This window comes from Lepisma saccharinum, chromosome 4, assembly GCF_977018435.1.
Source record: "Lepisma saccharinum chromosome 4, izLepSacc3.1, whole genome shotgun sequence".
Lineage (NCBI taxonomy): Eukaryota > Metazoa > Arthropoda > Insecta > Zygentoma > Lepismatidae > Lepisma > Lepisma saccharinum.
The window spans coordinates 80554021-80567907 of NC_139232.1; the positions used below are offsets into that span (position 1 = coordinate 80554021).

Below are 13887 nucleotides of genomic sequence, written 5' to 3' on the forward strand. Positions count from 1 at the left end.
ATTGGTACTCTTTCGGAGCAAGTCTCAGTTTCGATTTTGAATGGTTTAACACGGTTTCGGTACTACTTCAAATAATGGTAATGCAATGCAAGATTCCACCATTAAAATTAATATCTGGATTTTCATTCTATTCAATGGCTTATTTGCCCCTTTAAGTCTCTTAAAATTACGTTAGCTTTGATTTATTTCTTACTTTTGCAATTAACAACACCGTGTTCCTTCTATTCTCACATGCTTTTGAAAATAAATAGAAGAAAATGGGACTCGTCGAATTTAATATTATATTTTTCTGTATGAAATCACTTGCCAGTTGGAGATTCTTGTTTCCAATATATTGTTAACAATAATCACACTTTGTTTCCAACCTAGCGAACTTTATTTTGCTGTTTCTAAGATAGTTTCCATGGTTACAAGTTTAAGATTTAATTATCATTTTCAACGCTAGGGACCGCATCTTCGATATCCATATCATCTGTTACTTCCGAACCTCGTACTGCGGTCATGTGGATACTATGACACATAATCTTTACTTACATTTACACTCATGTCATTACCTGTTTAGCACACTTTACACTGCTTACTCTTATTCCATGGGTTCACAGGACCTACTCCGAAGGTCTGAAAGATGAGGGAAGGGCATTTATTCCTCTCAGTGAGGTTTTTTTGGGACTAATCAGCGCTTGAAGTGGAAGCTGGGGGACGTTTGGTCGAATGTTGACATTAGTTGGCGGAATGCTCCTGTGGGAAAATTTTGCTAGCTGGGGGATACCACCCCTACTCCTCGCATCCCCCCCGTTTACTTCGACCACTGGTCTAATTATATTTTAGGGGCATCAGTTTGTCCATTCAGCCAACAGCCTTTTGTAGATGCCACATGCTGTTTCGATGAGTCGTGGCGGGAAAAGTTGTGAAGGCGCACAGGTAAATTGCAAGGAAAGGAATGACTGTCTGTTGGGTACGCATACGCCCAGTAGCATATCCTGGATTTTCATAAAGGGCATGCTGTACACAATTTTTTAAAAACATATATATTATGGAATGGGGGAAAGCATTATACGTATTCAGTAGTAGACGATTTGCACATTAACATTATTAAATATTGCATAAAGTATAAAGTAATGAAATATGGATAATAAAAGTTTAAAAATCACCAGATTTGATGTGTGATGTGGACGTCTTCATAAAATCTTCAAAACTTCCCTGTTCTTTGTTACGACCTCATTATGAAGCTTTACAGATATTTTCATTTGTTGATTTATCTGAAGATCTATTCTTGTTCGCCCAAATGTCGAAAGCTCTAAACTTGCTCTAATATGACAGAGAGATTTTTCATGTATTGAAATAGAAACCGATAGTACGTTTAAATTGCTAAATTCATCCTTAGTCCACACACTTGTTCTATCAACACCAAACAATAGACAAGGCAACAGAACAACCTCTCTGTAACATCACAACCTGCTAACCAGCTATTTTTCTTGTATTGTTCAGTTTGAAAATATGGCATGGAGCACATGTAGAGAAGAATCTGTTAAAATGCTTATGAAGGTAAAACTGGAGCAATGATGATCAAAGGAAATTTAATTTTGACAGAATCCAAATATGCACCCTTCAAACTAACTCCATGGCATTAGCCTCATCACAAACTTGAACAACCCATTTCTGTGTATTTGTAACGTGTTTTATCAAAGTTTCTCTTGCATAGGTTAGATGCTTTAGGAATCTGAATTGCTGAAATAAAAATGAAACAAACTCTGAGACCTACTGCCACTTAAGTAGAAACACACTTCTAGGGTTAGATAGTGGCTTCGGGTTAATTTACATCTTTACTGACAGCTTGTTATGTCTAATTTAATATATAAACTGGCAACATACCTTGAACTTACATTGAGTAATGGTACTTGTTGCCATTATTATCACTGTAAAGATTTAGGGTGCAGAGCAAGCTGAGAGGATTCCTGATCACTCCTCAGCATTCTTCTGATACTGTCTTTGTAATTTGTATCGTAATTTGGTAATATATAGATTCTTACATGTAATTTCTTGTAGATGGTGCTGGTATACCTAACCTGATAGACTGTGATTTCTTCTTTCAGACCAAATCTTCCAGAAAGTCCTCCTGATTCGGGGTCTGAGCCTCCCTACTCACCCCCTGATCCAGGGTCTCACTCACCTCGTAAGTAGTTGTAATTGTTCTTACTTCTTTTCTGCATATTTACCTATCTAAATTTTCTGATACACTTTTCACTAATAGGCATGAAGTATTCATTACAAGGCCTACGAAAGTGTTAGTTTATGCAAAATGTATATTTTAAATCATATGTTGCCAGTGTGATTAACAAGAAAATAAATAATCCCAAAATATTTGTATTTTATTCTGCTTCCTGATAATGACACTATGAAGTTCTGAAGATATTCAAGATAATTAAAAAAAAATACTCATTGGAATTATTTATTTCCTTGTTAACAAAAGAATACTTGTTGTGCCACCAGTCTGGCTGAAAAGAAATACTAATTACTTGATAACTATTATCAGAAATATTTATAACAAGAGCCAGTCCATTCACATGAAATTGAAGCAATATGTTTTACCTTTAATTGGTGAGGTTTTCATTGTAACAATAGGAATTAAATTAAATTGATCTCATCTTAGCCTGTCTCTGTGGCAGAAGATTACCTTTGTATCATGCTGCAATGCTAGGGGCCTAAAGGAGAAGTCTTGTATAAATCATGGTTATTATTATTTGTTGTTGTTCCTTCCTATATTCCATTACTTTATCATTCATCCTCGTTGTTCCAGTAGTAAGGGGGGTAACATAAAACAATTAATCAATGTGGAAATAATTTAACCTGAATGACATAACCCTTATTATGAATATTTCTGACGATTCTCATGAATGAATGTGTTTATTTATTTCCTTTTTGATGCAGAAATTTTATGTATTCATCCTGAACAAATAGTTACATATTTAGTTTTATGAAAAATTTGCATGAAAGTCTGAACAGAATATGCAAAGCTGTGTCAAAGGAATTGTTATGATGTAACATATGTACTCAACTAGGGCAATGCGAGGTGTTCTGCATGGGTTTCATGAAAAGATACATTCATACTTCTTCATTTAGGGGAGATTGGGGCAAGTGAGACCCCTTAAGAAAAGAAAGGTCATAGTGTGCACATTATTTATTTGAGAAGAAACCAACTTTAACGATGCTACACGTAGAACAATTATGAACATTTTTATCTAGTTCTAACACAAAAAAATAATTAACTTACCTGATAAAAAATTGAAATAAATCCAGTCTACATTGGGATGCACTTACCCCACTGGGTGGGGCAAATAAGGCCAGCCAGATACAGAAATTGAACACTGAAACTTGGCAAATAACTTTCACGAGCCAAATGTTCTAAATCACTTAAATCATGTGTCCAGATTAATGGAAATATAACTGTCAGATAATCCATACAGGAAGATGATTTCATCGGTTCATTATCGGCACATTCATCATGCACCCATTGCTTACAATGCACACTCTGAATCCACTCCTCTAGTGATGTGTCGACATATCTTTCTGTACAAGAAGTCACACTGTTCTGTCTACAACAGCATCCACAATTTTTTCAGGAATGTTCTGGTCATCAATGATCCCTCTCCTTGTTTTCTGTGAATGTGGGATTAGTAATAATAACCCATGGCTCGACAGCCCTTGCATGGCCTATTCCGATCTCTGGACTGCCAGTCTCCCTCCCACAATCCTACCTAGAGGTGTGGAGATCTTCAACCGGTAATGGGGTGACATGGGGTCAGCACGTTGAACCCCAGCCATTATAGGAGATTTCCGAGACCGGGTTACGCTACTCACTCGTAGCTCCCAAGTTTCCTCACAATGGTGGGTTGCTACCGGTCTTATACACAGGCTGAGAGCCCAGAGACTGAACCCAGGTGGACTCTAACACATGTCGTCCTGCAGTCGGAGTCCAAAGCACAGCACCTTAGACTGCACGACCACGGAGGAGGACGAATGTGGGATTAAACCTTCCCATATTTTGTACCTTCCTTGCCTAGATTATTCTTGAGATGACAGTTGTCTGGGGTATACTGTATTTCACTTTTGCTTTTCTGAACAATAGACTACCATCCACTCCTTTCGAACATAGACTTGAAACATGTCTGAAATGATGGCACAGGGAGAGATATAAGTTTTACGTAACATTTTTTTAATCATAAGTTTTCAATACACATAGGAGCATTGTTGTCGAGATTAACCTAACTGTAGTAAAGCAACGTAAAATAACCTACTAGTGAATCAATTAAAATGGAACAAGTGTGACCGTCTAAGCTTCTAGGTGGACACTCTTGCCCTACCTCAGATGTTTTATTTACTTGACCCCTGCATGCGAGATTAATAATGCTACATTAACCGTATGTCAGCATGAGGTTCGTAAAGAAAATTATTATGCAATAAATACATTAAAAGTGTTAAAATTTATTGACGATATGCAATGCAGAGTTCTTTAAACCATCATCTTTATAAATATAACACCGAAAATTAATACATACTTGTAAAATCCTCAATTTTCAAGTGAGCGTACAACTGCTTCACAAACAGCCTCTCCAGCTTCCATGACACCAACTAGCCTCGCAGGGGTAATTTCCTGTCATGGTCTACAATTCAGCTAGGGTGGACGCACTTGCCCAACCTGTCTCACTTGCCCCACCCTCCCCTATGTCATACAATAAATCCCTAGTGTTTTCATTTGATTAATTTGTACATTATTTATCCACTATTAACTATTATACTTATTCATGACAATAAAAAAAGAGAAAAAGATTAATCTTTTATAATTTATAATAATGAAAATGCTGGCAACAACTGCATTTATTGACACAAAAAACGTAGCAATATTTATACCAATTGTATAATGTTTTTGTTGTTTTTATTTTTTTGTAGAACAAAAGGGCTTAACAACAAATCTGCAAGAAATTTTACTTCAACCTCATGAAAATTACAAACTCACAGCTATGTATCCAGCTCCCCCCAACTTGAAGCACCTTTCCTCTGATTCCATCCAGCCATTGAATAGTCCAGGTCAGGGGCATCTCACCCCTCACCAGCAAATGGCGAACACGCAACACCATTTGTCCCCACTTCCAAATCATACTCAACTCACCCCACTCACAAACCCCGGCCCACCCCAGCCGCCTGCTCAAATATCCATCCCCACCCAGATAGTCGTGGCTACTCAGAACGGAGCCCTGCCTCCCACCAGTGGACCAACATTAGCCTCGTTGGGGTTGCCTGGACACAACATGCAGCAGCCTTCGCAAGCAGCAATAACCACGCTTTATACGTCGCTTCAGAGTGGGAATAAGAAGAGGAAGCTCTCTGATGCCTCTCATGGACCTATGAACCCCAACATGATGAACAGCATGGTCCATGTGAAGCAGGAACCAGGTAAAATACTTACAAGTCCATGTTATTAACATGGGCATTGGTAGGGGTGTGTCGAACATATCCACCAACCCCTCTGGGATTTGGCATCACTCATTTCAAGTTACAAAAAATCAGAGATCTTGCTATTGGGTCATTCCATGTCAATTCATCCAGGCCATGTCACTATCACCCACCATCCCCGATTTTGATGAATCGGTATACTTATATGCTTGGGTCCCCTTCGGTTATTCTCGGGGCTTGGCCGAAGCAAACAGCTGCTATCATTTTTATGCGAGCTTCAGAGAGGGAAAGTATCCTTATTGCATGTCTTTCATAGCGTACACCTCTGCAAACCTTATCAGCACATCCTACAAGCGAATGTTGTGAAGTTAAAGGTTTAGAAGAACTACACCATTTCCTCGATTATTTGGTACTGAAGTAATTGGCTGTAATTTTAGCGCTGGCACTGCAGTTGGCTTCAGCACGTTCTTTGGTGGCAAATACAGATGTCACACATAGTCTTCTTCACAATGATTGGCATTGTACACTTTCATTTCTTACATTTCGTCTACAAACATGAATCCACTGTTTACTTACGCAATTATCTGCTGGAAATCTATGAAATTTTATGTCAGTTCCTTTAGTTTTCTGGTTATAGTTTTCATAGCTTGCTACAGCACAATTAGACATGATTGCAGTCTACAAGTACAAAAATACAATAAAAATAAATCGAACGCTACAAAATCAACAACCTGCTTGTTCCGATTTTCACGACATGTTAACAGCTGAATGTGACCAGCACCAATTCCTCCCAGATGACGTAATGAATGCACAGACGACTGCACATATGTACTGCACATAGCAACGAGCACCCCCTGCATTTCTGTTATAAATGATCGTATATTCCCGCAGATTTGCCGTAGAACCTTTAAGTTCGTTTTCTTTTGTTCAGAATAGTGTAAGCTTCCATTTAAATAAGGTTTCAGACGGGTGTATCAATAACTATGTATTTTATGTACAGTTTTATCTTTTTTTTTTTTTTACAAAAATAAATGACTAACTTCAACAGTGAATTACATGCAATGCCCCCCTCCTTCAATTCCCCCAATTTTATATGTAGGTAGCTCAGAATGTGTACTAATGCCTGATGAAAATATTAGGATGGGCGCTTCAGAGACAGAGTGATAAAAAAGATGTTTGCATCTAATGACATTATAAGTTAATCTTATTAAAAATGCTTATGTATTTAACACAAAGCCTGAATTACAATATGTTTTAAGGTATAATATTCAAAATTTCTGTTCACTGTGTGCGAAGGTAGTAAGCATAGGCGTAACCTGGTGGGGCCTAATTAAAGGAAGCATTTGCCCACTCCCAAATTTATAGGTTAATTAAAATTTACGAGTGAAATATATTTTGTGAACCTCCTGACACTTGAGGAACAAACAAATAAAGAGTAATAATTGTGATTTTTCAAATGTATTAACAAATAATCCTGGACACTATTTTTATGGGATGGAAAACTTTTTGATTCTCTCAACCCAAAGATAGTGCCCAAGTTACGTCCATGAAGATAGTACCTAATAATACTTACTCTATTGTACTCGATGCATAGTCAAAATTTCATGTACTATAAATTGTGCCGTTTACATTTTAGATGGATATTTTGACCATTTCGAACATACTAAAGTATTTGATTTATCACTAAGTATACACAGTGCAGCAATTTTAAATCGAGTCTGGTGCTCTAAAAAAATAAACAAGTCTTCATAGAAAGTTACTTACCTTTGATCATTCAAAGTAGGACCCTCCTGCATCCACACATTGTAGCGCAATGCCTGCCAGTACATGGAAGGATTGCTGGAATTAGTTTTATGTAACCCTTTTTAAAATCCATATCGTATCCTTCTTGATTGTTGGTACATCATAAAAGTAGGAACCTTTCAGTGCAGATTTTGGTTTAGGAAATAAAAAATAATCACATGGAGCCAGATCTGGTGAGTAGGCAGGGTGCAACATCACACAGTCGATTTAGGGCCAAAATGTTCTTTGCAATCACAGTCTTGCGACTTGGGGCACTGTCATGAAGCAGACGCCAGCTGCCATCATCTCAATACTTGGGCTTCACACGTGTCATTCCTGCATCAAACGTTTCAGTACCTCAAGATAAAATGCAGCGGTAACAGTCTGTCTGAAATTTTAGTCTTCAATAATGATTGTCCTCACTTTCTCAACCAATTGTGGCCCGTCCTTCACTGAAATGCCTGAGCCATTCAAATACATGTGTACAGGATAAACAATTGTCCCTATAGACTTGTTCGAACATGTGAAACGTTTCCGCAGCAGTTTTACCCAAGAATGCACAAAGTTGATGTTTGCTCTTTGTTCTATGTTGAAATCACGATGCACCTTCACAACACGTGCCCAGCCCACATTCAACAATGCCACAAGAGGCAATGTTGCTCAAGGTCAACGAGCTCTGTGTCGCTTGTTCGTGAGATACCCGTTACTTGTTCGCACCACAGAATGCTTGCACAGTGGCACCACCTACCAAGAAAAAAATCAGTCTCGATTTCAAATTGCCGCACTGTGTATATGTCCTTCCATTTGTGTTGTTAATGTCCACTGGACACAGGACACTTTGTGGCCAGTTGTAGGAATTTGATGGACCAAGTGGATGCAAGAATTTAATTGCTGCATCTCCTTTTTTCAAGTGGACTTTTGAAGCAATCCTACAAACAAGTTTGAGTCTCACACACATGCTAGTACGTAGCTGTTTACAGTTGGAATTCGGAAACCCACTTCTTCACAACTGTCAAACCATACAGTTATACAAAACATATTTCATCAGCACTTACTATTTTTGCACTGACTGTTAAACAACCAGTGTTTCGAAGTAAGTAGTTACAAGTAACAGTTACTTTTTATTTAAGAATTCTAACTGTAACTAACTACTTTTAAAAGTAAATAACTGTAACGTTAACAACGGTATCAGAGCTACTTTTTGCAATAGGGGAAGAGCTAAATTTGACAATTTGCAAAATATATATGTGTGAGACATCACACAAACACTATGACTAAAATTTCTCCCTAAATTTTAAAGCTTTTTCTTGAATGAGGTGTGTAAAAGTTAATAACAAAATAGAATAATTATTCATTTCAGTACACTAACTGTATGAAAGTCTCGCACCATGGACATGTGGTTTAAGGCATCAGGCTTTGGGCTTGGGATACAGGGTGCACGATGGTTCAAGTCTCCTGTGGGGAAAGCATTATAACTTTTCTCCTGAGATTTCAGTTAGTGTATGGGACCAGTGGCCACCCACCATTCGTGAGAAAATTGGGGAGCGATGAATGAGTAGCTTAACTTGGTCATGGAAACCTACAATGACGACTGAGGATTCATCATGCTAAAACAACCAGTTGTGTTTGATATTCACTCGTCTCCTGGATTGAATAGAAAAGCATCATCAAAGATATAATAATAATAAATTTGAAATAAAATTGGCTTATTTTTATAAGTATATAATAGTTATTATGTAATAAGAATCATATGCATGATAATAACCAGTGCCGGATTTTTCAAATCTTGGACCCCCTCGCAAAATATTACCAACCTACCTTTACACACACGCATGCACATTATATATATATATATATATATATATATATATATATATATATATATATATATATGGTAACACACTTAGCGTAAAAATTACGGATAAAACTTCTTCGTTTCATAAGCTCTCCAAAAATATACAAATGTTGTCAACTGGCACACGGGTTGGGGGAAAAATCTGTAATTTTTCCGCTAAGTGTGTTACCATTTTTTTGAGTAATCCTCTTCCATTTAAACGATAATTTCCAAATTTCTTCATGACGTGTGCTCCAATGACTGTTTCTTTCTGTGGGTATGGGCATTTTGGGCATGAATTTTTTTCGCAGTAGTCACTCATTCGTCAGCTTTTAGCAACATGTTGATTGAGTGCCCAGGGTGTAGTAGTTTTTTCACAATTAGTAGTTTTTTGGTCGCAAGTCGGAATGTGTCACGAAAATCTACAAACTGCAATAACTCGAAACCCATTGATTTCCGACCCCTGGTGCATAGGGTCAAATTTGTTGCAAATGTGCTCTAGTATTACCCCTTTCCAGGAATAGGTCCAATTACCAATCTCCCTGTGTGTATATATATAAATAATGATGTATGTGTGTAATTTTTGATCTCATGTTGACAAAGTCACATATAAGGGTCTAGAACAGGGATCTTCAACACACAGATGGCCAGCAGAGTCCTTTGCCGTGGCCCGTCTCCATTTGAAAAATTAAGTACCGAACATCAAGAAACGGATTAAGTAAATTGCAGATGGCAGCATCTTACAGTTCTCAATATCGCAGTATAGCTTCGTGGCCTGCGAGCGTCATTGAAAAATTATTAATGTGGCCCGCACTGTCTGACGAGTTGAAGAACCTGGCCTAGAGGGTGATTCAAAAGTCCCTTAACACCCCCTATAAAAAAGTAAAGGAGTTAGGTTGGGGTACAAATGGTCTTGATAGAAACAGTTTAAGCTTAGGGGGAACCACATTGGTGTGTTGCAAGCGAACGTCTGCCATATTGTAGGCTGCCATATTGAATTCAACACTGTTTTCTCACACCTGGAAAATGATACATTTGTTACAATCATGCAGTTGTAACTTTTACCTGATTAAAGATAGGTTGAAGAAACCTTCACCACTGCATTTCTCGTGAAATTCTAGCCTGATTTGATTCTAGTCTGATTGCCGCACTGGATACCTTGAGTGGGTGATTGAAGGTCGGAATTTTTCCCGCTTTGTCCCCACATAAAGCGGCTCTAGGGCCCAGCCAGCCTCAAATCAAATAGTCCCTGGGGGGAGGGGGCAGGTAAAGACAGCCGCAGCATGGTTCTGATCACATCACCTCCAAGATTACAGAAATCGAAAATATGTGGGGCCCTACCCCCACATACCCTAAATGTGCCTTCATGGTATGGTGCTATATGCACAGGGAACTTTAACTTTACCTGTATATAATTATTATTCGTTTCTGTACTCCTGAGTAACTGCGTTTATTTTTTACATATGAGAACCCTCAATGGCTGAGGGTCCCCTAAAGCCTTACTTGTCTCTGCCCCCCTCCCCCCCCTTGTACAGGCGGGGTTTTGCAGCTTGTAGATAATGACAATTGTTATTACTTCTACTGTTCAGGTCTCATCAATGTTCTGACCCACCCATCCCACAACAACAAAATTTTTGGCGATGCACGTGGTTGTTAACTCGTCTTATATGTAATCTTGACTAGCCAATATACATATCTGTTCTAGTTAATAAGCCCATTCACTACCTAATAATAATAATTTAGAAATTACTAAATCTAAAAGCTAAATCAGAATATTATCTTATTGTGTTATAAATCATATCTATCATTATTTCCATATGACTAAGGGAATTCAACAATGAAAAGTCAACAAACGATATATTTTAACTTTCAGTATCCAAGAAACAACTAAGGAGAGAAACCTGTAAAAGATACCATAAGATCACATAAATTCCATTGATTTGTGGGCTTCAATTAATAATTGAATAGACAAGAACACTTTCTCTTCATTACATCGGATTGCTACATTTTACATTATATCCAGAGTTTCAAGTAAAGGTTTGAAGAGAGGGAGCATGGAACCTCTAGAAATATAATGCTACTTGATATGTTACATAACCTCTACATGACAACAATGTTGGAATAATCTGTGTGAAGTTATACATACTCTGTCTTTTTTGTTATAAAATGATTATTTTTTTACAGAGTTGTCTCCTGACTCAAGTTCAAACCACACTGGAGTTTTGGATGATGATTATGGCTTTGAAATTGCAGGCGATGCAGGATTATATCTGGACTCCACCTATCAGTGCATTCGCTTTCAGATATTTCAGCAAAATAACTGGCATGTGTTGTGTGATCAAAATCTCAAGGAACTGTAAGTATTACACCAGTGTTCACTAACCGACTGATTTTCAAAAGTCCAATACAATAATAAGCAATTTTGTAATATTTTAAACCAAAGACAGTATAATCTTTAGATAATTATCACTGAAATTATTAGTTCTATACAATTATTCAAATTTCTTGTATAGTAGAAATTACCATGCTTGCAAAAGATGCTCAAAGCAAGGGCATATTGATCGTAGCAATGTGACAACTTGCGCTGTCTTGTTGGAAAGTTGGTAACTAATTGTTCACAGGCATTTACATCCATACATTTCTGGAAAATTTCATTTTGCGATTCATCTATACAAGGGAGAAAAATTATTATTACTATGAGATCGTATGGACTCGCTGTTAATGTTGCATGAAATACTATACACGTGATGGACTTGGGAAAAACTTTTTCACCACTTTTTAAATTTTGAGCCCCCTTTTCCCAGCCCCTTCTGCAAGCTCCCTCCTTCCCACCCCCTCAAGACTTTATTTATTTTTTAATGACTAAAAAGTGAAAAGAAAAGCAAATGAACATATAAAATTGTTGGTAAATTATACTCTATATAAAGAAATAACTGAATGAGCATTTCAAATGTAGAATTCAGACTTGTGAATATTAGGGATAATAGTGAGATATATCTAATGAAATAAGTAATAAAATAAATTTTCAGACGAACGAATAGGATATAAGTGATTAATAATTATGACTTTTGAGGTTGTGCAAATTTTTGTTGATAGTAAAAGAATTTGAACATTAGGCTCATGTTGAAACATTGCAACAGTCAATTGAAATAAGTCATGCTAGCAAGCAGAAAATAAGCAGATATGATTTTTTGAGAGGAAAGTAAAAAAGTTAAGAGGATCAGAATAAACACTTATTAAATAATGTAAATTTTTATTTAAATTTTATTCTTTTCCTGTTACTCAGATTTTAGCTTTTTAAGTTATTAATGTAAAGAGCATCACCATAAATGTAATTGACATTGTTGATGTCGCTTATCTTGAGCAAAAAATTAGAGTATGATGTGGAGTACTGACAGTCTGAGCAAGATATTTTTCTTTCTTCATTTGTAATTGCCTAATATCATAGAAGGTACTGGTAATCATTGTGACAACTTTTGCCAACTAGCATTGAATTTTGTTATTGTTTTTACAGAAGTTATTTTCATGTTTTTGTAAATAGTAAATGCTTTTGTGCATAATTTTTCAGCCCAGTTCCATATTACAAAGTAGATGCTGACAAAGGCTTTAACTTTTCAAATGCTGATGATGCCTTTGTTTGTCAGAAAAAGAATCACTTTCAGGTGAGTAAAAGAAATGTTTTTTGTTTGTTATATTGCTCAACTGGAAATTTAAAAGGTTATTTTCACACATTATAACTACAGATTTTCAAGCACTTGTATTCCCTCAGATCTTCAGTTCTAAAACTTGAAATATATAAATTGCAGTTCTAATAATGTTATAATTAATAATTATTAATTAATGTATAAATGTTTAAACTAAAAGATACAAATATATTATGTAAGAACAACAACTTATTATTGTATGAGTGCAAAAAACACAACAAAAAAATAAACATTTGATACAAATATATTTACAAGAATCTTATTATTTTCTTGTGAAAATAAATAAATATCATAAATATGTATAAATTCAAAGATAGATATATATATATTATGTGAGAACAACTTTTCATTGTACGAGGGATAATAAATTAACAAATAAATATAAAATAAATATTTGTACATTCAAGGATACAAATAGAGAACGTAAGAATGTGTCTAAATAAAGGTATTCAATTATAAATGTAAAACAAGCACATTTTTAAACGAAAAATGGCTGGGGTGACAAAGTACCCCATGTGCCTGCTTATGTTATAAAATATAGCGTGCCCGCAGGAGGGTTAAATATGTTGTTAAAAGTTAATATTATTTAACAATATTTTCATTTTATAATTATAAATAAAAAAAAATTACAGTTAATTTATCTGGCATTTAAAGTAAACTATTTCATATATTGTGCTAACTTAGGTAAATTTTAGGATTAGCTAGGTATCAATATTTACTCTGCATCATATAATATTAGCTATATTGAACACTTGTGATAAATAATAATATGTGGCCCAATAGCCCTTGAGGGCATGGCCTACGTACCTACCTGCGACTGCCAGCCTCACTCCTACATGCCTCAGCAGAGGTGAGCAATCATCCAATCAGTTACGGGGTTACATGTGGTCAGCACGATGAACCCCAAGTTGTTGTGGTAGGTTTTCCATGATCAGGTTATGGTACTCATTCATAGCTCCCCAATTTCCTCATGATGGTGATTGGTCACTGGTGCCATACACTGGCCCAAGTCTCAAGTGAAAAGTTGTAATGGTTCCCCCCAGGAGACTCAAAGTAGTATGCCTCCTGTAGCTCAGAGGCCAAAGCCTGACACTTTAGACCGAAAGGCCATAGTGC

The 13887-nt window shown here is 36.5% G+C and overlaps 1 protein-coding gene across 8 annotated transcripts in view; it reads left to right on the plus strand.

The window, feature by feature from the left end:
• Positions 1 to 13887, plus strand: part of LOC145986627 (uncharacterized) — a 219896-nt gene that overhangs the window by 164841 nt on the left and 41168 nt on the right. For all 8 annotated transcript variants that reach the window (XM_083120861.1, XM_083120860.1, XM_083120863.1 and 5 more), the window contains 4 exons: positions 2094 to 2173; positions 4948 to 5451; positions 11252 to 11423; positions 12636 to 12729. In XM_083120861.1, the coding sequence (XP_082976987.1) occupies positions 2094 to 2173; positions 4948 to 5451; positions 11252 to 11423; positions 12636 to 12729 (850 nt within the window). The remainder of the gene's footprint in view (positions 1 to 2093; positions 2174 to 4947; positions 5452 to 11251; positions 11424 to 12635; positions 12730 to 13887) is intronic.